At 32.7% G+C, this 27,207-nt stretch overlaps 1 protein-coding gene across 1 annotated transcript; it reads right to left on the bottom strand.

Moving 5' to 3' along the window:
* Positions 1-754: 754 nt before the first annotated feature.
* On the bottom strand, positions 755-26,659 carry LOC134694352 (uncharacterized). The gene is made up of 2 exons (XM_063555357.1): positions 26,464-26,659; positions 755-2,454 (listed from the first exon to the last, which is right to left on the bottom strand). Exons 1-2 carry the CDS (start codon positions 26,657-26,659, stop codon positions 755-757), a joined length of 1,896 nt encoding a protein of 631 aa, XP_063411427.1.
* Between the last annotated feature and the right edge of the window lie 548 nt (positions 26,660-27,207).

Below are 27,207 nucleotides of genomic sequence, written 5' to 3'. Positions count from 1 at the left end.
CAGTTCTAAGAAAACAGACCACATTATTGCAAAAAGACTAAGGAAAAAGATTATTTCGTTTAATTGATCAACGAAGTATTCATCTCTTGCATACATATGATGTAATTGCAATCTAGCAACTATGTTTTATTTTGTTGCGGAAGCCTGATACAGTTGAGATGCGTGTATTATGTTTATTTTGACTGATACTTTTTTTTACCTGGCTATATAACGGCTAAAATAAGAACTAAGATAAAGTATACTGCCGACGCTTTTTCTTAATTTACCTTTGTCAAAATCATTAATCTGTTTCAGGAACGCGCACAATCAACAATCTACTTTAGAGAAGTTCAAAAGCAAAAATCAGCAATCACCGAATGATACATTCAAATAATACAAGATAGACAGTTGTTTTAAAAAAAAATGTACACCACATCTATGAATACTACGGCTGTATGCTCGATTCTCTGTTTGTTCAAGAAATTGGAATATGCGAGTGATTTTTTGATACAGCATATTTGTCCTTCAAGACCAAAATGCACCAAATAATCTGTCAAATGCCTTAATTTTTTTTTCATCTATATTGCTGTAAGACGTAAAAAAAAATATTGAACATCGTCTTGAGTATGTATTAAATATTTTACATGAAATTTACTTCATTCAAATCTCAGTTTATAACATTGTTAAGTACCACCTGTTTTCATATGACAATTAATAAAGTAAGAATGATTCGGTTTAACACACACATCATATGCTTATTTTTTTCTAATATTTCTCACAAAATATTGTAAACGAAAGCAATTAGCGAAGTATTTGCGACAAGTAGTTTCTTATTCTCTCCATCAAGGAAAATAGCAGAAGGAGAAGATAGACCATCATCTTCGGTCAGAAGTTCTTTGTGATGCTTTCCATCGCTCGATATAAGGACAACATTCGACGATGTTTCTCCAACAACATACACGTTACCATTATTATCAACAGCGATGCCTTCCGGTTCTTTCAAAACCAATTCATCTTTAAAAGCCCAAACACGTGATCCATTACTATTACAACAAACTACACTGTTATCTATGTAATTAGTGTAATATATCTTGTCTTTATATACAGCTACGTAGGGACATGACGGTAGGCTACAACTGATCACGCGTGATGTAGTATAGTCCAAAGTATTAATTTTGTATATACCACGTTCTTCTACACAAACAAACAGCGAGTTGTGACCTCTTGTGATTCCCCATGCTCGACCAGGAAGTTTGATGAACTTTATTTTGCTTCGTTTTTTAACATCTATGATATCAATACCGATATTCACTTGTGAACCTCCAGTTGTAATAGCAACCCTTTTCCCGTCAATGAGTGTTATGTCAAACCCCCAACTAGGACCTAGTGGCAATTTATATTTGAGTTTATTTTTTGATGCAACTACTGTTAGGCATCCATTATCCATTAGATTATCTGTGTATAAAATATCCCCCTCTTCTGACATACAACAACCTCTAATATCGCTCCCGTTTATTGTTATCTCCTGTTGTGAAATCAATTTCACATCGTCAATTGTCTTCTTCGTCTTCACTACTTGTAACTGTGCTTGTGTATCTTTCGCTCTAATGAACTCGAGGCTGTTAGTTTTAATTGTCATTTCAATTGAGCCAAAATTCTTTAAACTGTTTAACATAATTTTCAAAACTGGGTCTACATTAAACGCTAGGTCAAGCTGCTCCAAACTCTTTGCTTCTTTCAATGACTGCAGATATTGTTCATCTTCGTAAACTTTTACCTCAATTTCGTTCATTCCAAGAAATGTTTGAAGATCGGATGCATATTGTTTGATGCTTTTGAAATTGGTCTGACATTGAGTTACCATGGTTTCTTTTTCTATGACAGATGATAAAACCATCTGAATACTCCCTTTACTTTCACATTCCTTCTTTTCTAGATCTTTAATAATTTGTTTCTTAAGATTGTCTAAGAGTTTATTTATTTCCGCTTTTTTCTGTTGAATTTCTTTAACAATTCGCGTTTTTGTTTCTTCAATGCTACTCACATTAGCATTTCGGTCCTTTTTAATTTTATCGATGTTTTTTAATAAGTCGTTAAGCCTTGCCTCCAAATCTAGAAACTGTTCAGATGTCTTGACATTATCGATGACTTTCTCAAGAGTAGTGACGTTACATTTACGATGGTCAGTGATACATTTGTAACAAATAGGTAACGCATGTTCAAGGCAGTATTGTTGGTATTGTTCATTGTGATAGATACACGATTGCTGTATGTCAGATATAAATGACGGAATTGACTTGTAATCCAAAATTGGTATAGGTTTATGACTTTGTGTGACTTTTAGTAATTTATGATGATCTCTGCACTCATCACAAAGAGCTTCTTCACATTGCGGGCACCAATGGTTAGATGTGTTTGTTATCTTTCGAAGTGAACATATGCCACATATATTGGTGTTAGCGGCCATTCGGATTTCTGGAAATAAAAGAAAAAGCATGACAATCACTATTCCATTGTTTTGCAATTCTTATCAAGTATCTTGCTCTTTTCTTATTTCTCATATTTATAAATTTGTTTACTGGCTTTTGAAATCCTTTTGGAAGTCGTTTGTTTTTTAGGGTGTATACATTAATTTTAAATCGCTGTTCTGGTATGTTTAGTTATCTTATTTTCTTGAGGTTTTTGGTACTTAAAGATTGGGGTTTTATTTGGCAGAATTTCTTAAATTGCATCTCCATGTAAAATTCAAACCGTTATTTATTGTATCATCATCTAAATGCCAGTGATTTAACCGATGATGTACGTATTTTGTTTACAACGCTTAAGCAATCCCCTGGTTGTCTTCATACCATATTTGACTTTAGTTTAAAAATTTGAATCAATCGCACTTCCTTCTACGGAAGGGAAGAAAAGCATATGTATGAGATATATGTAACTTTAACATAATGATTTATAATATTTTTATAATTAACTACATATACGCCTTCAAAGAGGTACTATGTGGTATGTGCTTTACTTACTGTTGAAGGCCGTAGAGTGACTTATGTTTATTTATTTCTGTTTCAATTCGTTTCTTGTGAAGATTTGTCTCATATCATGAGTTTCACCCATGTCCGTCAGTAATTTAGTCGTCACGAATTTGGTTTCCATTTTCTAATTTTAGTTTGCCTCAACCAAATGTTATGAAACATATACATCATTTTGTACATAATGCTTATTACTACAAAACAGAGCTCAATTTGAATTTAGTTGGCGTCACTTTAACTGTTCCCGAGTAGTGCCCGTTTTGCATTACTTTTCTTTGTTTGATACTTTAGTACTTTAGTCGTCACGAAGTTGGTTTCCATTTTCTAATTTTAGTTTGCCTCAACCAAATGCTAAGAAACATATACAAAATACTTATTACCACAAAACAGAGATCAAGTTTGAATTTACTTAGCTGGCGTCACTTTAACTGTTCCCGAGTCATGCCCGTTTAACGTTACTTTTCTTTGTTTGATACTTTCAAAATTGTTAAAACTGAGAACCAGATCAGTTTCATAGGCGGATCTTGGGTGGATATCCCCCCCCCCTTTTCGTGGGAAAAATATGGTTGATCATAAAGGTAATCACTGAAGTGTAACTGGAGCAACCCTCCCTTTTTACACAAAGTTCAGGATCTGCCACTGAGTTTAAAACTGTATAGTTTACCTTTAATGACCTGGAAAAGTGAAGAAATATCTAAGTGACCATTTGATATTTAAGAAAACCTTTCTGAACCCTTTTTTCTGTCATACATACCATATAATATTTTTTCGACTTTCATGAATTTATTTTTTTATCATTTCGGTTGAAATAAAAAAAAAATTGTAAGGGTTCCGCGGAACCCAGTGTCTCGCCTACTTTTGCTGAAATTCACAGGCTCAACAAAATGAGGAAAAAAATCAATAAAAATATTCCTCTTGATACTATCTTTTGATTTTAAGTAGCTTCTGTCCAAGTTTAGAAAAAATCCAGGATAGTTTATGAATCTAATAAATGTTTAAAAACTTTAACTGCAAACTGTATGTAATGTTAACTGGAAGAAAACTTAGTCCATTTATAAGTAAAATACAGATACACAGGTACAAAATATTATCAAAATTTCCTTCTAAATACTAGCTTATGATCTTAAACAAGCTTCTGTCTAAGTTTGGTACAAATTAAAAGTAGCAAAAGAAAGGTTTTTTTTTTTAATTTAACCACAGAGTGAACATGTTATCTCCTGGCAGAAAATCTAAGTCCATTTAAAAGTAAAATACGGAAAAAATGGATTTATTTTTTTACAAAATTTCCTTATGCATATTATCTTTTCATCATAAACTAGCTTCTGTCTTAGTTTGGTACAAACCCAGGATAGTTTAAGAAAGTTATTAAAATTTCAAAAACTTTAACCACAGAGTGAATATTTGTGGACGCCGCCGACGACGACGCCGACGACGGAATGTAGGATCGCTTAGTCTCGCTTTTTCGACAAAAGTCGAAGGCTCGACAAAAAGAAAGATGTGGTATAATTGCCAAATTGAAACAAATCTTCACAAGAGACCAAAATGACACAGAAATTAACAACTATAGGTTATCATAAGGCCTTCAACATTGGGCAAAGCCCATGCCGCATAGTCAGCTATGGAAGGTCCCGAAATGACAATGTAAATCAATTCAAACAAGAAAACCTATTTATTAACAAACAAGGAACGAAAAACAAATATGTAACACATAAACAAACAAAATCCACTGAATTACAGGCTCCTGACTTGGGACAGGCACATACAAAGAGAAGGTGGCAGGGTTAAATATGTTAGCAGGATCCCAACTATATATAAATTAATCCTCAAGAAAATCTTTATATAGATAAATCAGTAATAATTAAGAATTTGACATAATGTGTAGACACCTATAACTTCTAGTATTGTTGAAATCTTTATGTTGCCTATTTAATGTCATTAGTTGGGGTTTTTTTTCGTTTGATTGCTGTGTAATTGACGTATAACCTACATCTCCTACTGTTTTAGTTCCATTTTGGTGTACTTACAAAAAGCTGTATGCAAAATCATAACCAAACATAGATGTATTGCTTTTCGTCCCTTAGGATATATGCTAAGAGAAAGATGAACCAATGAGAAATGTACCTCAATTAAGAAAGTTAAATAAACTGAAAAAAAAAATTCACTTTGCAATCTCAAACTATCCCCATTTTTCGTTCAATAAATTGTTTATATTTATTGACGGAAGTTCACTTTTAATTTGAGGTCACGGATAAATGTGATTTTAATCATAAAAAGGGGGAATATGCCAGTTTTCAGACAATGCTTTGAGCAGTTATGAAACTTTGGTGACGCCAGGTTTACATCTATCAACATAACCTCCCATTAGTTTTTCATGAATTTGTGATATAACATTGAGAAAATATTAATTTTTTTTAATATTCTTTGAAAAAGCGACGGGCGTAAAATGTGCTCATGGCGCAGCTGTTTATTTTTATTTTATGGAATTATACCCTTTCAAAGTCTAGGATCAGTTAAGAGCACATTTGAACTTTGCAGTATATCTGAGGTAGTTAATGCACACCTTAGCCGTGCATGATCCTGATTTATGAAAGATTCAAACAAAAACTACCCAACCTCCACTCCTCCTCCAAAATGCAAAAGTGTATATATTAAAATTTGTTAAGTCTTTTCAATGAGCAAAGACAGTCATGACAGTACTGAGAGTGAAACAAAGCAAAACATGCAGTTATATTCCCATTAGAAAAAAATGAACATTACTAACATAATTATATGTAATTTTTTACATAAACTATATCATACATCATTTGATTGACTGTTATGGGTGATATTTGTCACCATGGCAACTGTTGTAATAATACATCACGATTGCAGTTTAAGGCTCATATATATGCTTCAATGCATGTCTTTTCATAAGGGTTTGGAATTAATTGAGAACATTGAATTCCCCATACCGCAGAATTCAAATTAATAATAACTCTGTTTCCAAGGGGAAAATACGTTAACATGGTGATAAAATTCATGAGAGCCGCACGCAATGTTTTATTTATTTTTGTCAGGTAGTATTCATACTTTGATATTACAATGCTAGAAAGATTTACATATTCTCAATTTTTGGAAAAACACAGGAGAAAATTTGATAATTTCACAATACTTCATAATTTCGAAAAAATTTAATGTTTTTTTAAGTATTTTTAACAAAAAATCTAAACGTTGGGGTTGAACTGCAATACTAACTAAGCTCTGAAGCTAAAACCAAGTTATATCGATGTTATACATGTATATGAAATTTCTGAAAATAAAATTGATTCTATTCATTATCATTATTCTATTCATAATCAGGCTCTCCGACCAAACGTTATCTTTTCAAGAATCTACATGTATGATTTTTTTTTCAAAATAAACCTACCCCCCCCCCCCCCCTTTTCCCTAACCTTCGGTTCTTACCTCAATGTTTCATTATATATTATATACGGACAAGACTGTGAGTGAAGCAAAGCATGCAGTCATATTCCAATTTGAATATAAACACCGTCTATATATAATATATGTATTTTTTTTACATAAATTTCAATTGATACATTTAAAATAGATGTTACTATGGGAAATATGTATTTCCATGGTAACTATTTAGGTCAGCAACTATTAACGATGGTAATTTTGAGTAAGCTTATGCTTAAATGTATTTTTGTTTATCAAGTATGGACCAATTCAGTACATTAAGGCTCTAAAACTGCAAAATTCTGGAAATAATAACTCCGTTTCCAAGGAAAAAATCGGTTGCTATGGAGATAAAACTAAGAAAAGTCCCAAGCCTTTTTCTATTTAATTTGGTAAAGTAGTATCCAAACTTCATCACTAAAGTGATAACTATGCTATACACAGTTGCTCTTTTTCTGAAAATAACCACAGAAAAGGAGTAGGGGCAATAAGGCCCTTATTTGGCCCAAAATTACTGCAACTTTTAAAGTTATCATACATATTCTTAAATTACTGAAAACTTGTCTAAGTTATAAGGTACAAACAAAAACACCAAAAAATTGACATCAAACAAGTTACCATGGCAATAAATCATAACCTAATTTGCATGTTTTGTTAAATTTCGTGATTTTCCTTGTTTTTTCATCAAATTTTAAGTATATTTTAGACTGAAAAAGTATGTGCGCACCCAAGAAACAACTTTATATTTGATGAGATAATGCCAATAGTTATAATAAAGCTTTTGTTAAATTATTTTGTTGTTTCTCGGCTGCGCAGGATGTTTCCACAACGGAAATAAAGTCAGAAAACGGCATAAATTCTGTATTTTTCATGGTTTTTGTGAAAACAGTACATATTATGACGTAATTGTGACGTCATCAGATAAAATTTTTATTGTTTTTCATTTGTACTTCTTGACCCTGTGCATTTCTAAACATTATGTGCCAATTTGAAATAGTTATCAAACATTTTTATTTTCTTGGGCCAAAACTAGGCCTTAATGCCCCTACTCCTTTGATAATTTCGCAAAAATCCCAAATTCAGAAAAGTCGAAAATATGCATTTTTTTAGCAAAATTTTTCAAAAAAATTACAAATTTGGTTTACATGCAATCTAAACTAAAATGATGCTAAAACCAAGTTGTATCAATGTTACATATGAAAATTAATGAAAAATGCTTAATTCTATTCCTAATCAGGCTCTGAATTGTAGTGATTTAGCTGATTTTTGGAAGATTTTACCATGCTTCACAACCAAAAAATAGAGTGACCGTTACCATAGCAACCACTTGTATTTTCCCACTCATAATTATTTTTTGAGCAGTATTCAGTGACTGCTTCTTCTAGGCCATTTATAGATAAAATCTGAAACCCTCATAAATCACATGTATATGGCACCCTGCCTGGTTCTTACGAAGAGCTGTACTTAAACCATATTGCACTGTCATCAACGTTATCATTGTAATGCAATTTTATGCGACTGTATAAAATATATAAAATATAATCCACCATTTTCAACATAAGAATGTGTCTATACCAAGTCAGGGATGGATGACACTTGTAATTATGGACCGGCACTAAGTCGGTTCATTATATGATAAGGGTTGGAGATTGTTACATGAGTTTCTAAGGATCTACGTCATTATTTTCCGTGGTATATGAAAATAACAGATTTTTGATAATTGAAATAAATACATTATTTTATTAATTTTTATATAGGAAGAAGAGAAGAAAATGCAAATATTTATAACAATGCATGTTCATTGTTTTATTATGCTCAGAATGCGTGACCCGTATTTGGGGATTTCCCAAACCAGGTTATTTTTAGAAATGTAAACAAGATACAATTTTAAAGTCCCTACCATGTACTGGTAACCAAAATTACACACAAAAAGACATTTAAATTCCGTTTCATCTCCGCTTCGAAAAAGTGTTTTACTACTAATTTATCAGTGCTTCTACACTACCTCCCTTACTACTATCAAAGAACTGGATATTAACTTTTGTAATAAAGCTTATGAAAATAATGGAATTTGTTATTTTTGGAGTGTTAAAAATTCTTTAGAGGTTTTAGATAAAATACAAGCTTTCGATAGTCTTTACAAATCTGTTGACAGATATGATTTTACTGCTCTGTACACTACACTTCCACACAATCTTATAAAGAAAAAATGTTTTGTATCTGATAAAATGGTCTTTCGAAAAATCCCATTGTAATTTTATTTGCTGTAACTCGTTTAAAGCCTTTATCTGTAACGAAAAAGGAAAGTATGCTAGATACACTTACTGGAAATGTGAGGATATGATTGAAGCTTTCTGCTAGATAACATTCATGTAAGTTTCGGCGATAAAGTGTATCGTCAGGTAGTAGGTATTCCTATGGGCACTAACTGTGCCCCTTAAATAGCAGATTTATTTCTATATTACTACGAATCTCAGTAAAAGTGCACACACTGAAATGTCTCGCCTTCTTTACTAATCATCGATATTATGTTGATAGTCCAAATTAGTATAAAGCTTTATTACAACCGTCACATAAACTCAACATTAACCAAGATAACTAAACAGAGACCAATGAACCACGAAAATGGGGTCAAGGTCAGATGAACCATGCCAGGCTGACATGTACAGCTAACAATGCTTCCATGAAACAAATATAGTTGACCTAATACTTATACATGTAGTTTAATAAAAATAGACCAAAACACAAAAACTTAACACTGAGCAATGAACTGTGAAAATGAGGTCAAGGTCAAATAAAACCTGCGCGACTAATATATAGATCATATAATATTTCATATGCTTAATATAGTTGACCTATGGCGTATAGTATTTGATAAAAAGACCAAAAATGAAACTAGAGGCTCCAAAGAGCCTGTGTCGCTCACCTTGGTCTATGTGAATATTCAACAAAGGACGCATTTGAATTCATGACAAAATTGTGATTTGGTGATGGTGATGTGTTTGTATATCTTACTTTACTGAACATTATTGCTGCTTACAATCATTCTATCTATATTGAACTTGGCCTAAGAGCTTCAGTGGAAAATGTTAGTTAAAATTTACAAATTTTATGAAAATTGTTAAAAATTGACTATAAAGGGCAATAACTCCTTATGGGGTCAATTGACCATTTAGGTCATGTTGACTTATTTTTAGGTGTTACTTTGCTGTACATTGTTTCCCTTTACAGTTTATCTCTATCTATAATAATATTCAAGATAATAACAAAAAACGGCAAAATTTCCTTAAAATGACTAATTCAGGGGCAGCAACCTAACAGCAGTTTGTCAAATCCATCTGAAAATTTCATGGCAAATAGATCTTGACTCGATTAACAAATTTACTCCCTGTTAGATTTGCTCTAAATGCTTTGGTTTTTGAGTTATAAGCAAAAAACTGCATTTTACCCCTATGTTCTATTTTTAGCCATGGCGGCCATCTTTGTTGGTTGGCCGGGTCACGCCACACAATTTTTAAACTAGATACCCCAATGATGATTGCGGCCAAGTTTGTTTAAATTTGGCCTGGTAGTTTCAGAGGAGAAGATTTTTGTAAAAGATTACCAAGATTTACGAAAAATGGTTAAAAATTGACTATAAAGGACAATAACTCCTAAAGTGGTCAACTGACCATTTTGGTTATGTTGACTTATTTGTAGATTTAACTTTGCTGAACATTATTGCTGTTTACAGTTTATCTCTATCTATAATAATATTCAAGATAATAACAAAAAACAGCAAAATTTCCCTAAAATTACCAATTCAGGGGCAGCAACCCAACAACAGGTTGTCCGATTCATCTGAAAATTTCAGGGCAGTTAGATCTTGACCTGATGAACATTTTTACCCCATGTCAGATTTGCGTTACCATAGCAACCACTTGTATTTTCCCACTCATAATTATTTTTTGAGCAGTATTCAGTGACTGCTTCTTCTAGGCCATTTATAGATAAAATCTGAAACCCTCATAAATCACATGTATATGGCACCCTGCCTGGTTCTTACGAAGAGCTGTACTTAAACCATATTGCACTGTCATCAACGTTATCATTGTAATGCAATTTTATGCGACTGTATAAAATATATAAAATATAATCCACCATTTTCAACATAAGAATGTGTCTATACCAAGTCAGGGATGGATGACACTTGTAATTATGGACCGGCACTAAGTCGGTTCATTATATGATAAGGGTTGGAGATTGTTACATGAGTTTCTAAGGATCTACGTCATTATTTTCCGTGGTATATGAAAATAACAGATTTTTGATAATTGAAATAAATACATTATTTTATTAATTTTTATATAGGAAGAAGAGAAGAAAATGCAAATATTTATAACAATGCATGTTCATTGTTTTATTATGCTCAGAATGCGTGACCCGTATTTGGGGATTTCCCAAACCAGGTTATTTTTAGAAATGTAAACAAGATACAATTTTAAAGTCCCTACCATGTACTGGTAACCAAAATTACACACAAAAAGACATTTAAATTCCGTTTCATCTCCGCTTCGAAAAAGTGTTTTACTACTAATTTATCAGTGCTTCTACACTACCTCCCTTACTACTATCAAAGAACTGGATATTAACTTTTGTAATAAAGCTTATGAAAATAATGGAATTTGTTATTTTTGGAGTGTTAAAAATTCTTTAGAGGTTTTAGATAAAATACAAGCTTTCGATAGTCTTTACAAATCTGTTGACAGATATGATTTTACTGCTCTGTACACTACACTTCCACACAATCTTATAAAGAAAAAATGTTTTGTATCTGATAAAATGGTCTTTCGAAAAATCCCATTGTAATTTTATTTGCTGTAACTCGTTTAAAGCCTTTATCTGTAACGAAAAAGGAAAGTATGCTAGATACACTTACTGGAAATGTGAGGATATGATTGAAGCTTTCTGCTAGATAACATTCATGTAAGTTTCGGCGATAAAGTGTATCGTCAGGTAGTAGGTATTCCTATGGGCACTAACTGTGCCCCTTAAATAGCAGATTTATTTCTATATTACTACGAATCTCAGTAAAAGTGCACACACTGAAATGTCTCGCCTTCTTTACTAATCATCGATATTATGTTGATAGTCCAAATTAGTATAAAGCTTTATTACAACCGTCACATAAACTCAACATTAACCAAGATAACTAAACAGAGACCAATGAACCACGAAAATGGGGTCAAGGTCAGATGAACCATGCCAGGCTGACATGTACAGCTAACAATGCTTCCATGAAACAAATATAGTTGACCTAATACTTATACATGTAGTTTAATAAAAATAGACCAAAACACAAAAACTTAACACTGAGCAATGAACTGTGAAAATGAGGTCAAGGTCAAATAAAACCTGCGCGACTAATATATAGATCATATAATATTTCATATGCTTAATATAGTTGACCTATGGCGTATAGTATTTGATAAAAAGACCAAAAATGAAACTAGAGGCTCCAAAGAGCCTGTGTCGCTCACCTTGGTCTATGTGAATATTCAACAAAGGACGCATTTGAATTCATGACAAAATTGTGATTTGGTGATGGTGATGTGTTTGTATATCTTACTTTACTGAACATTATTGCTGCTTACAATCATTCTATCTATATTGAACTTGGCCTAAGAGCTTCAGTGGAAAATGTTAGTTAAAATTTACAAATTTTATGAAAATTGTTAAAAATTGACTATAAAGGGCAATAACTCCTTATGGGGTCAATTGACCATTTAGGTCATGTTGACTTATTTTTAGGTGTTACTTTGCTGTACATTGTTTCCCTTTACAGTTTATCTCTATCTATAATAATATTCAAGATAATAACAAAAAACGGCAAAATTTCCTTAAAATGACTAATTCAGGGGCAGCAACCTAACAGCAGTTTGTCAAATCCATCTGAAAATTTCATGGCAAATAGATCTTGACTCGATTAACAAATTTACTCCCTGTTAGATTTGCTCTAAATGCTTTGGTTTTTGAGTTATAAGCAAAAAACTGCATTTTACCCCTATGTTCTATTTTTAGCCATGGCGGCCATCTTTGTTGGTTGGCCGGGTCACGCCACACAATTTTTAAACTAGATACCCCAATGATGATTGCGGCCAAGTTTGTTTAAATTTGGCCTGGTAGTTTCAGAGGAGAAGATTTTTGTAAAAGATTACCAAGATTTACGAAAAATGGTTAAAAATTGACTATAAAGGACAATAACTCCTAAAGTGGTCAACTGACCATTTTGGTTATGTTGACTTATTTGTAGATTTAACTTTGCTGAACATTATTGCTGTTTACAGTTTATCTCTATCTATAATAATATTCAAGATAATAACAAAAAACAGCAAAATTTCCCTAAAATTACCAATTCAGGGGCAGCAACCCAACAACAGGTTGTCCGATTCATCTGAAAATTTCAGGGCAGTTAGATCTTGACCTGATGAACATTTTTACCCCATGTCAGATTTGCTCTTAATGCTTTGGTTTTTGAGTTATAAGCCAAAAACTGCATTTTACCCCTATGTTCTATTTTTAGCCGTGGCGGCCATCTTGGTTGGTTGGCGGGGTCACCGGACACAATTTCTAAACTAGATACCCCAATGATGATTATGGCCAAGTTTGGATTAATTTGGCCCAGCAGTTTCAGAGGAGAAGATTGTTGTAAAAGTTAACGACGACGGACGCAGGACGACGGACGACGGACGAAGACGGAAGACGACGGACGCCGGACGCCAAGTGATGAGAAAAGCTCACTTGGCCCTTCGGGCCAGGTGAGCTAAAAAATAAGTTTGACCACTGAACCATGAAAATGAGGTCAAGGTCAGATGAAATCTGTCCGCTAGACATGTTCACCTTACAATCATTCCATACAACAAATATAGTAGACCTATTGCTTAAAGTATGAGAAAAACCATCTTCGCTAGCCAAGGGTTACGATCCACTCCCGCTCTCTTCACCCTTGGCGGATTGAGATAAAATTTCGGAGACACAAGGTAAGGATTTGTATTGGTTGCAGTCAAAACTCGCTGCATCCAATCAAAATGCGCCTGTAACATGATCACGTGTAAATGTAGAAAGTGTTTGTAAACAATTGCCACGTGTTTTTTGTGCAACAAGCCTTTACATCCCTAAACATACGACTATATTTAGTGAACACTTGAATGTTTTTAATCAACAAATGGAAGTTCCTGTGTATGTTACATGCACAAATGCATGAATGTTGACGTATGCTTTCATTTCCGGCTTTACCAAGTGTGTAGCATCTAGACGCTACCGTGTTTTTACCTCCAAGCTGAAGAGTTCAAGTGCTACCATTGGTCAATACTAATGTATTCGGAATTGGCGTGGTTTTTATCTTCCGATAGATGGCGCAACATTGTTATCACAAATGTTGGCTCAATCCGCCAAGGGTGAAGAGAGCGGGAGTGGATCGTAACCCTTGGCTAGCGAAGATGGAGAAAAACAGACCAAAACACAAAAACTTAACTATAACCACTGAACCATGAAAATGAGGTCAAGTTCAGATGACACCTGCCAGTTAGACATGTACTCCTTCCAGTCCTTCCATACACTGAATATACTAGTCCTATTGCTTATATTATCTGAGATATGGACTTGACCACCAAAACTTAACTTTGTTCACTGAGCCATGAAATGAGGTCAAGGTAAAGTGAAAACTGTCTGACGGGCATGAGGACCTTGCAAGGTACGCACATACCAAATATAATTATCCTATTACTAAGTACTTATAATAAGAGAGAATTCAATTAACATTACAAAAAATCTGAACTTTTTTTTCAAGTTGTCACTGAACCATGAAAATGAGGTCAAGGACATTTGACATGTGACTGACGGAAACTTCGTAACATGAGGCATCTATATACAAAGTATGAAGCATCCAGGTCTTTCACCTTCTAAAATATAATGTTTTTAAGAAGTGAGCAACATGTAACACCGCCGCCACCGCCGCCGCCGTAGCCGCCGCCGGATCACTATTCATATGTCGAGCCTTCTGCAACAAAAGCTGCAGGTTCGACAAAAATACCTACCGTTATCTGGATGATATTTCTTCGTTGAATAATCCAGAGTTCTCTAAATATACTTCAGAAATGTACCCAAAAGAACTTACTTTAACTAAATCTAACATAAACAGCAACAGTTGTCCTTTTCTAGATTTAGACATTTCTATTTCAAACGGGAAACTTCAAACTAAAATTTACGACAAAAGAGACGATTTTTCATTTGTTAATTTTTCTTTTTTAGACGGTGATGTGCATTTGGCTCCTTCATACGGTGTATATATATCCCAACCCGTTCGGTTTGCCCGTGTGTGTTCTAATGTCATACATGTAGCTTTTAACGAACGGTATCAATGCACCACCGGGAAATTGTTGTGTCAGGGATTTCGATACCATAAATTACTTAAAACTTTTACTAAATTCTTTCATAGATTCAAAGATTTGATTAGTAAATTTGGCTAAACCTGTAAAAAAAAAAACTCATCAAAAATAGTACTTCACATCCTAAATTGTATGGTAATATTTTACTTAAAGCAATGAAATCCCTATGTAATCCGTGTAAACTCATCGAACCCCTAAACAAACTTATAAGTAAGGGTTATCGTACAAATATTGTAATTATATCTCTGAATATAGTTTACATTGGAACTAATATCGATTTTGTCATTAGTAAATTAAAACATAACTAAATTGTATATTCTTTTGAGGCGGGATGTATAGAGATATAGACACGTTAATTTTTATCTCTATAGAAGTCGCTCCTCACTATCCTACTACCTGTCGATACATTTTTTTTTGGCTTTGCACAAATCATGTCTTCTGTAACGGTTTTATGACGTTAAAATACTAAATCCCTGGGATGTGTTTTAGTTGATTTAAGTCTCTGATGCATGATTTTTTATTATTAATTTTGTTTAACTTTTAACTAGCTGTCAGTAACTGCGAGTACTCTCAAATCGTATTTTCTTGTTGATTCGACCGGTTGATACTGTTTGTAATGCTTTTTGTATTTTATATTTATATGGATCTTGTCTAAATACCAGCTTTGGAATATCTTCAAATTTTCACGTCTTCTTACTTCATTTGTATAAACTTCAAGATTTACCTGTATTATTAAAACCGGTTTCTTACTAAAGTGAATATTTTCGAAGGGTTAAATATTTCGCAGTGGTGTCTTGCCATGGCTTTGTTTGGACTTAGTTGGTTTGCTTTTTGGCCTTGAATGTTTGTCCCTAACATTTTATTAACTGTGAATTTGCATTCAAATATTGCCGATCAAATATATTCGTTCATAGTGTATTAATTTACGTTTTTGATTAAGTTAGGCCTGCCAATTGATATTTTATCGTGTGTTTTTCTATGATGTGATGTTATGCAATTGTCTCAGAAAAGGGGAGAAGGTTTGGATCCATTAAAACGTTTAATCCCGCTACAAATGTTTGCACCTGTCCTAAGCCAGGAGTTGTCGTTTGTTTATGTAATGTATACGTGTTTCTCGTTTCTCGTTTTTTTTTATATAGATATAGGAAGATGTGGTGTGAGTGCCAATGAGACAACTCTCCATCCAAATAACAATTTAAAAATTAAACCATTATAGGTTAAAGTACGGCCTTCAACACGGAGCCTTGGCTCACACCGAACAACAAGCTATAAAGGGCCCCAAAATTACTAGTGTAAAACCATTCAAACGGGAAAACCAACGGTCTAATCTATATAAACAAAACGAGAAACGAGAAACACGAATATATTACATAAACAAACGACAACTACTGTACATCAGATTCCTGACTTAGGACAGGTGCAAACATTTGCAGCGGGATTAAACGTTTTAATGGGCCCAAACCTTCTCCCTTTTTCTGAAACAATAGCATAACATCACAACATATAAAAACATACGATAAAATATCAATTGGCAGACTTAACTCAATCAAAAAACGTATGATTAAACAATGAAATAAATTTGATCTGCGATATCTGAATACAAATGCACAGTTAATTAAATTAGACCGTTGGTTGCCACGTTTGAATTGTTTTACACTAGTAATTTTGGTGCCCTTTATAGCTTGTTGTTCGGTGTGAGCCAAGGCTCCGTGTTGAAGGCCGTACATTGACCTATAATAGTTTACTTTTTTTAAATTGATATTTGGATGGAGAGTTGTCTCATTGGCACTCACACATCAAGATACAATGTTCTTACAACAACTCGTAGTCGGACCATGGACAATAATTTATGGATTGTGTTATTTTGTCATTTTATATTTTTTTTCATTATTATATATACAGTTTTTATCATTTAGAATAATAATCATTATAAAGATATTTTTACTTTCAACGTAAACGATCTCGGCAGTTTTTATAGGTAACATGTTTCAGTAACCATGGTAGCTGAAAGTGATTTCAACCTCTCAAATATGCACTTGGTGTTAGTTAATACTTTGCAATAATTATGCAACCATACAGATCGGAATGACACATTTTGTCAAGAATTTGCCAGTTGAAATAAAAACAATAATGTTCTATACTGTCTGAAGTTTTCTGATTTTGAGTTGTATATAGAAGCAGCTAGTCGTATACTAAACGAAAATATGTAGGAGAGTAAATGTACATGAGACAATATTGATATGGGGACGAAGTCCCTTATTACAGTAGAAAAATAAATAAAAATATTGTTTGACTAGTGGGTTGATCGACACATGTTTTAAACTAGATACCCTAATAATTTTGATCAAGTACGTCTTAATTCGACTCAGTAGTTTTAGAGGAGAAGATATTTGTAAGATAACAATAAAATTACAAAAAATTGGTAAAAATTTACAATAAAGGACAATAACTCCTTGAGCGGTCAATTGACAATTTTGGTCAGGCAGACTGATGTGTCATTTTGGTCTCTCGTGGCCAGTTGTTTCATTGGCAATCATACCACATCTTCTTTTTTATATTATATATACAGATCTTACTTTGCTGAACATTATTGCTTTTAACAGTTGATCTCTATCTTTAATAATATTCAAGATAATAACCAAAAACTGCAAAGGATTAAGACCCTTTTTGGCCCAAAAGCATAGCAGTTTTACAAAATTGTTAAAATGTAAATTTTTATATATTTATTGGGAAGTAAAATGCTTAAGCTACATAAACATGATAAATATTGGCTGTTTTTGACCATACAATGCATATATTTTGGGTACTAGCATCATTCAGTCAAGCTAAATTACTGAAATCTTCACAATTTGAGCATTTTAGTAAAATTTTAGACGGTTTCCGTCTTAAAAGGAAGTGGCCGCATTTTTGTTCATTCTTAATATTGAAAAGTCAGTTGTATTTGATGATAAGGTAGAAATACACAGTAAGGAAAAAAACTTAAAATTGACCCTCATAATTTTTAAACACCCTCTTTCCCCTCCTGTCTAACAAAGCAGACTTTATATGTGTGTTGTGCATGTATATACTTATAGAAAGAGAATCTTCCATATATTTGATTTCTAATGGTCATAAGGGTGAAATATAATCCCTTTTGGGTGTAACCATGGCAACAATCTGCATTTTGTAGATACAAAAAATAGCAAAAAAGGGGGGTGTACATGTCACAAAAGTCTACAAAATTTGGTCTAAAGGAAAATTTTAGACAATTACAGTGATACTTTTTCTGAATCCATAGGTTTATATCTTTTAAGTGGTAAAAAAATCATATGCATTTCTGCTCGTTTTTCTATAAAGTTAAATTGAAAAGACCAAGCGTAAAATCTTTGTTGATAAATATAAAAAAGAAGATGTGGTATGATTGCCAATGAGACAACTACCCACAAAAGACCAAAATGACACAAACATTAACAACTATAGGTCACCATAAGGCCTTCAACAATGAGCAAAGCCCACAACGCATAGTCAGCTATAAAAGGCCCTGATAAGACTATGTAAAACAATTCAAACTAGAAAACTATTAAACGGTCTTATTTATGTTAAAAAAATGAACGAAAAACAATTGTGTAACACATAAACAAACAACAAACACTGAATTACAGGCACATACATAAATAATGTGGCGGGGTTAAACATGTAAGCGGGATCCCAACCCTCCCCCTAACCTAGGACAATAATTTATGGACCTACATGTATGGACAGTATGGATAGGAAAATACTGACTGTCAAACATATAAATGGCCTATAAAACATGTTACAAACAATCTTAATGTTCATATAAACCCACTAAGAAGGCTATATTATTCTTCAATTCATATTTAAAAAATTCATAATGCGAAACTAAACTTATAACTGTGTATTGCTACCTAATACATAACATGTATAAAGGTTGAGGATGAACACAGATGCGGCCACTTTCATTTTGACCAATAAAAAATTTGAAAAGTGACATTTTTTGGCATATTTGATAGATTTTGAAGATTTAAACTAGAATCAGAGCGATTTTAGTGAGTAAATCAGTTAAAATCTTTCAAATAAACTAATTGTATGAACTGAAATAGACACTTTAAAAAGTGTTTAAAAGCATCCAAAATCTTTCGTCAGATGATGCTGCAATTTGAGGTCAAAATCTGCCCTTTAAGTTACCGGACCTACTCCTTTCGTTAAAATAATCAATCCAGGGGTAGCAACCCAACAACTGGTTGTTCGATTCGTCTGAAAATTTCAGGACAGATAGATTTTGACCTGATGAACAATTTTAGCTCGGTCAGATTCGCTCTAATTGCTTTGGTTTCAGAAATATAAACCAAAATCTACATTTCACCTCATATGTTCTATTTTTAGCCATGGCGGCCATCTTTGTTGGTTTGCCGGGTCATCGAACACATTACTTAAACTAGAGACACCAATGATAATTGTGGCCATGTTTAATTAAATTTGGCCAAGTAGTTTCAGAGGAGAAGATTTTTGTTAAAGTCATGATTTGATGAAAACAATAAACAAAACATGTGTTGCGTTTTTAAAGTCCGTCAGTATACTATCACAAAATTATTTATGACCGACTTTAACATAGACAATCTCTTGAAACGATTATCAATGGGGCATAGTTTTAAACAAATATACAAGGTGTACAGATAAAGAATAATTTTGTAAGTTTATTGGTTATTTCATTTCTTATTTCGTGCAATTTTTTACGGCATGTTATATGACCCGTTTTTATTTTGGTCATCTTGAGTATAAGTTTGAGACACATTCTTTGGAAGAAAACTGATAATGAATTAAAAATCTGTCCCAAATTATTTAAAAAAAAGCATATGTATAAAATATATGAACAATATTAAAGAGTGTGTACACCTTACCTAAATAATATGCTCAAAGAATCAGATGTAATCATCCATTCGTCTTTAACAAGGAAGAAAAAAGATCACATGATCACATGATACACATTGATATACTGACGGACCTTTAAAACGCGACACTAAAATTATTCGTTTAAAAATGTACTTTCAATGCCAGTAAAGTTATGCAAAACTTGAAAAATTTTATTTGATTATTGTTTAGATGAAGTTTGCAGATCAAAAAATGAATTGATTTCGTGATGATTAATATGTTTATCATGTTGTACAATGTACATGTTGTAAATTCAGACACTACATATATATAATATATAACATGTTTACACGGTACTATATTCATACAAGTACATCAAACATACATGCATAACAAGAAATTTTAAATAAACATTGTATGTGACATGCGCGTAAAAAATGTAACTACTTTTACGTCAAAACGCCCGGGCGTACACTTGAATTTGGTAAAAAAAAATCATCTAAATAGAAAAAAAAGAATTGCATTGTTAACAGTACATCAGCCTTCTAAGTCTTTCTTCATTGGCTTGTAATTGCGAATAAAAATGACGAAAATTAGTATCATATTATTTCTGTTCAATTCTAAATCTACCGTGAATTCCGGCACGGGACGTTTGCGCTTTTTCATAGGACAAATGCGCTCTTTTATTTGGACATTTGGACACTTGCGCTTCAAAACATATGACATTTGCGCTTTTACAATATTTGGTTGTTATGACTTCCATCCTCTTTTCCGGAGTTAGGTTCGGCAGGATTGTATCTTCCTCAGACTTCCCAGTCAACACAATAAATACATGGGGAATATGCATGTAAGTCTCTATAACTTTAATAAACTCTAAGTCTAAGACTTTGTTAATGTGAACTAACTAATGCCAAATATAAGTTGATTTTATTTACGTAATGCTTACTTCTCACTAAAATTACAGGTATACGACTATAGGTAAAAAGCGCAAATGTCCGGTCAATTTAATACAGGTGAATCAAAATTTAAACCGCAAATATACTCACTTTCACACCCTTTTTTTAAACCAATTCATTATGAGCTGAAATTCGATATTTGGTTTGCCTTTTTGTTCAAGCCATTGAAATTTATGTAGCGAAAGGAAGACATTTTGATCCTAAATTTCGTCGGCGGTGCCAATATTATAACTATGTACATGTAGGTTTCATAATGTAGTTTAAGTTTTAAGATGTCACTAACTTTGTCAAACCTTCGTAAAATTTTACGGTAGCTGGACAAAAACTGTTTATGGTCAAACGAGTATCCAGAGCATATTGAAGAAAATATATTAGTTTTCCCGTATTTTATGGATTGACGGAATTTCTTTCAGCATTTACTGTCTAGAATTAAAATTCATTACATATCAATTACTTTGTTAAACCTTCGTCGAATTTAATTAAAGGGATTAGGGGGGAGGGGGTAGTGCATCATTTCTATATTTCTATGTTCTGTTATTCTTTTGGTCATTCTAATCTATTTAGTAAGAAATATGCTTAGAATTATGTGTCCCTTTTGAATTTGCCACTGCACTACACAAAGTAAACCATTAATCAATTTTGATTTATATCGGATTGCAACATAACATGGAAAAATATAAATATTTCGATTTATTTGTGATAAGTTGGATATCGGAGGAATAACAATCAGTAAATTCAGCTGAAATTAGTCATGTCCCGCTTATCCACTACCAGCAGTTTCTTTGGCCTCACCGAGGTTTGGGCGTACACGTAGCAATGACCTAGCTATGCCAATAGCAGTGCCAATCTTATACGATTTATGCGAGACTGTACAAGCAATATCGAAAAACATTTCGAAAAAATGAATGTACATATCACTTACAATATGTATTTGATTAAGAATATCACTTAAATACATCATAAACAAAAATTCTGATCAAATGTTATAGCAGAATATGACGACACTTTCAAAAACTTCATTATTATTGAATAAAAAATATTTTTTTCATTATATGATAAAACGGTTAAATCCACATAAAAGTTTGCAGCTTCATGAAACAATATGTGTCTAAGATTTTCGTGTAGTAGCCATTGTAATAAAACATGTAGCTCATCTTTAATACTATTATCACAAAAAAAAACATATTCTTTCATGTATTTCTTTTCTTTCATATCTGATAATTTCTGCTTGTTTCTATTTTAACATGTATAAGACGAGCAACTCCGCATCTAAATTTAACAAAGCACACCTATATGTAAATTTGGGAACACTCCGACTTGCAATTTATTGGTTATACACTGTTTATGTATATATGTTAGCGGCAATAAGTGAAATTAGGCATTAAGCTTAAATCCTAGGCAATAAGCTAACGCCTAGGCATTAAGTTATTGCCTGAAATTTCCAGGCATTAAGCTTATTACCTGACATTTGGTGATGATTATTCATCCTATTGCCCAACATGATTTTAGGCAATAAGTGAAATTTTAGAATTTATGTGTTTTTAGTGATTTTTCTTGAAATAAAGTATTTTCTTAATTATATTCCTAATATTAATATACGTTTATCTGATAAATTTTCAAATTTAAGTACTTTTCGTATCTAAAACAGAATTAACTCATACTTTTTTGTGGAAGTACAAAAAAAAAAGATTTAAAAAGAGATTGTATCCCATAAAAAAGGGAGATTCTTATATATAATCCTTATAATAATTATTTGAAAATGTTTACACTTCACTGGAATGACTGGTCAAGCTGGTTTAAACTGGTCAAAAGAAGACAAAATTAAGATATGATTTTTTGCTCACACCATTTTATTGGATAAGTAAATTTTCTTTGTTAAAATATTTGTTAAATACTCTCAGGCCATCTTGTCTATTTCACTTCTTTATCTGGATTATTCGCATTGAGTGATACCATGTCTATCGAGGAAAACATTCTTGAATCTTTATAGTCTAAGTTCGAATCAGGAACAACAAAGGAGCATTTACCCTAGAGTAAAGTACCATGATCTTTTGGCAAAGATTAAACTTTTGGAATCATCAGAAAAGAAAGTGACAAAAGACTACTACAATTTAAGAAGGACATTTTTAACATTGGTGGTTTTGAGAGGTTGATACTAAAGTCAGCGAGAATGACGAGGGAAATTTCAAAATTTATGTCTTTCTAGAGGAAGTCTATATGGTATTTTGGAAAAGGCACATACAGAACAGGTCATGGCGGCAGATATCGCATGATACATGTATAACAACTAAATAATGGATATGCTAACATTTCTCGTGATGCAATTGAATTATTTCTGTCACTTTGTGAAAATTGCAATATGAAAAAAAAATATATATAGGGAAAGGAGTAGTAGTAAAACCCTTTTTATCTAAAAAAAAAACTTTAACAGTAGAGGACAAGTTGATTTGATCGATTTTCAATCAAACCAAGATGGGAACTATCAATGTATTATGATATTTTAAGACCACCTTACACAATTCTTTAACGTTAAAGCCCTTACCTCAAAATGTGCCTCAGAGTGGCGTTTATTCTAATTGATATTTTTACAATTTTTGGTGCGCCCCATGTACTGCAAAGTGACAATCATCGGAAATTCACAGCTTTGGTCATATCCGAGTTAAAATTAAAGTGGCCAGAACTTGTTATCGTGAATTAATTAATTAATTGTGAAACAACTTTAAGTGTACGTGAGGCAGCAACCCATCAGTCATTATCCGGAGGTCAAGGATATTTTAAAATATTCTTGTAAATCTAAATGTTTTTTTAGTTACCTGTGCAAATGTAAGAAAAACGAGAGAAAGTGCAATAGTCAGTGCCACATTTGTACAACCTGTGATAACAAATGATTTTAACATAAATATGTATCAAGTTTTCATGTTTTATATGTAATATCTGATGAGTTTTGATATAAAAAACATATTTTATCTGTGATTTTATTTCCAGTAGTTGACATTATAAACTTCAGTTTTCGTAATATTATTATGTAACACATGTTTAATTTTCATTTAATTGAATAAACGTCTTTTATTTACTCGCATTTATACTTTAGGCATTAAGCTTAATGCCTGGACACATTTTTCAGGATTTAAGCTTTAATCCTAGGATTTAAGACTAATGCCTAACATCATTTAGGCATTTTACTTAATGCCTAGGCATTAGCTTATTGCCTAGGATTTAAGCTTAATGCCTAATTTTACTTATTGCCGCTAACATATATATATATTTCTATAAGAGCAAAATATAAGGTAAATACACAAAAGATAATATATAAATAGTTTATGCAAGCAATGTTTAAAGTAAAAATGCAGTGACACATCATGTATTGACACATCTAACAACACTGTCTAAGAGATCGACTATATTCTGCTACACACTGGATAACATTTGCATGACACAGCTTGAGAAAATGATCGGATTCATCTATGCTTGAAAAAATTGTCAGTGGTTTTCGACCGAGTAAAATTTGAAACAGGATTTCGTCGTCATACATGCTTAATTCACAGTAAAGCTGCACTGAAAAATTGTTACTTAAAATGTCCCACCATACTTCGCGCTGTTCATTAGTACTTGGGCAATTGCAACAAGCGTGTACATAAACATCTTTAAAATTCCTTGTACATATATCACAAGTATTACTTGTTGTATTTGATATTTCAGTTAGTAATTTGGTGATTAAAAAGGAATTTTTAATCTCCTTAAAAGAACTTGAGTGTTTCCAAAATTCCGTAATTGTCACTGATGTGTGAATATTCCTGAAACGTGTGAAGTTGTCATCAGAATTGACACGGTTTAACCAATTGTTTAACTGTATACCATCAACTGCGCTATAAACGATAGACTTCCAAATTTGTTTTGACGGAAATGTTCCATCTTCAATATAGTCAAGAAGGTAACGCATAAGTCCATACTGTTTTAAAATCTCAATGATATCAGAAATAAATCCGTATTGCTTCCTTTGAGAGTCTATAAAGAAAGTAAACAACCTGGTAAGAAATATTTTCTTAGAAAGAGAGGAAATGTCTAAGGTACACAGTTTTTGTAGGAATATGAGTTTTCTTTTGTCAATATATCCTGTTATAGGATGAATACCAAGAATACTTTCGCACATATCAGATCGAGTCGATGTTTTCAAGTTGAGCATAATTATGTTTCAATATAAAATGTTGAAACCGGTTTAAAGTAGCTTTGTCATAAGATTTCATGTTATTCCACATATCACACCCGTATAATACACTGGGTAGTATCACAGTTTTATATAGTTTGAGTAATACACATGGATTCGTTGCGTTTGTCTTTATACCATTCAATGCGAAGTATGCGTTTCTGCCTTTTCTACATGAACTTTCAGTACTTTGATTTGATTTAAATCGAGAGTTTAGTTCTATACCTAAGTGTAGATAGTTATTTGCTATCGGGATACGTTCATTACCAATAAACCATGGAAAATTGACATTGATCTCTCTCGTATTCACAGAAAATTGAATGATACACGACTTATTTGCATTGAAACGAAAACGCCATTTCTTTGAATATTGGTTACACACATTAAGCATACGTTGCAAGGAAGCTGGAGACGTGGCAATACATGATATGTCATCTGCAAGAGCAGGTGCACAACAATTGGTATTGAAAATACCATTTGGATTAAATTTTCCCAGATCACAAATTAAATCATTTATAAAAACTAAATACAATAACCCTGAGAGCACACCTCCTTGTCGTACACCTTCTAATACAGGGAAAAAATCTGATTGACATTGATTGACAATAACTGCACTTTTCGTGTTATAATGACAGTCATTAATAATTTACCATAGTTTACCATTTACACCAAGTTTAAACAGATTGTACATTTAACCTAGCCTCCATACCGTATCAAGTGCTTTCCTGCTATCCAGGAATGCTACAAAAATTTTACTAAATAATTCAATATTATGAAATATAGTTTCATGTAAATTAAAAGATGCAGTGAGACATCCAAGATATTTCTGAAAACCTTGCTGCTGAGGGTTCGGAAAGACACTTCCATCGAAGACATATAACATCAATCTTGACTTAATGATATGCTCGAACTCTTTGAGAACACATGGAAGTAAGGTGATTGGTCGGTAACTGTCCGGTGAAGTCTTAGGTTTATTGTTGCCTTTAAATAATGGAACAAGAAGACCTAGTTTCCATCCATTAGGGATACGACCTTTACTCACAACTAGATTGAATAACGATGTTAAGCATCGGACTAAAGAATTTCCACCAAACAACAGATGTTCATGTTGAATTTTGTCATGACCACTAGCTTTTCTACGCTTCAAGAGTTTGATTATACCATCAACTTCACTTTCTTGGATAATACCACCGGGTAAATACACGTTTTGTTCATAACAAGATTTTAATATTTATTGTAATCAAGTTCAATCTGCTGTTTCGTGTCATTATCATACATTTCATCACTGTCAGGTTGGTAAAGTTTCGAAAAATAGTCCATAAATGCATTAGCGATGCTTTCGGGAGTGTTGCATATATAATCATCTTGGATTATTTCGGGATAAATTTTAGACGAGACAGTTTTATTACTCTTAATGAGTTTCCAAAAAAGACGGATATCGCATTCAGCTGCCTTATTAATGTCATCGTTAGTTTGTTGTATATATTGTTCATACGCAGCCTGTTGTATATTTCGGAATTCATGTTTTGCTCTCTTGTATAACTTATATGAATCGTGATGCATACCTCTAGGACGACCATTAATAACCCAGGCTTTTCGTAATGATCGTTCCTTCTCGTGGGCAATCTTAACACCAGATGTCCAATACGGTTTAGTAAAAGGATTAAATTCACACTTCGGGACTGTTTTATCAGCGGCAGCATGTAAAATAGTCACCATATCGTTGTATACAGTATCAATATCTGCATTATCTGAGTCCATTTTCTTAATCAAAATTTGTAAAGGTTCGTGTAAAAATTGTTTGTACTTTTCGATTTGATCGTCCGTTATTTTTCGCCATGCTGGTAGCTTATTAAATGAATTCAATATTTGATGAGGATTATGTTGCAACTCAATTTCGGCTAAAACTGGTAAATGATCGGATGTGCTACTGACCGAACCCTCGCTAAGTATTTCTTAAGACTTAAGCTGCCTATATATACTATCATTCATAAGAATATAATCAATCATTGATGTCTTATTAATAAATGTATAATCTGGCCCTTCATGTTTAATTTTTCCACCTGAAAATAGCAATTGATATCTTTTAGCTCCACTGATTTGTACCTGTTTGAACATAATTTATCTTTCTCAAGACAACTGGCATTTAAATCCCCTGCGATTATAACGTTTCCATAATTACTATAATGAGTATATAATGTATTTAATATATTACGTTCAGTTCTATAGTTATCTACAGATTCCTCAGATGGTAAATATGCACCAAAGATAAATAATGACCCTTTAGATGGGGTTTTGATCTCAAGACC

This window comes from Mytilus trossulus, chromosome 13 (genome assembly GCF_036588685.1).
Source record: "Mytilus trossulus isolate FHL-02 chromosome 13, PNRI_Mtr1.1.1.hap1, whole genome shotgun sequence".
In the NCBI taxonomy this organism is placed as follows: domain Eukaryota; kingdom Metazoa; phylum Mollusca; class Bivalvia; order Mytilida; family Mytilidae; genus Mytilus; species Mytilus trossulus.
This window is presented reverse-complemented; position numbering and strand designations above follow the sequence as displayed.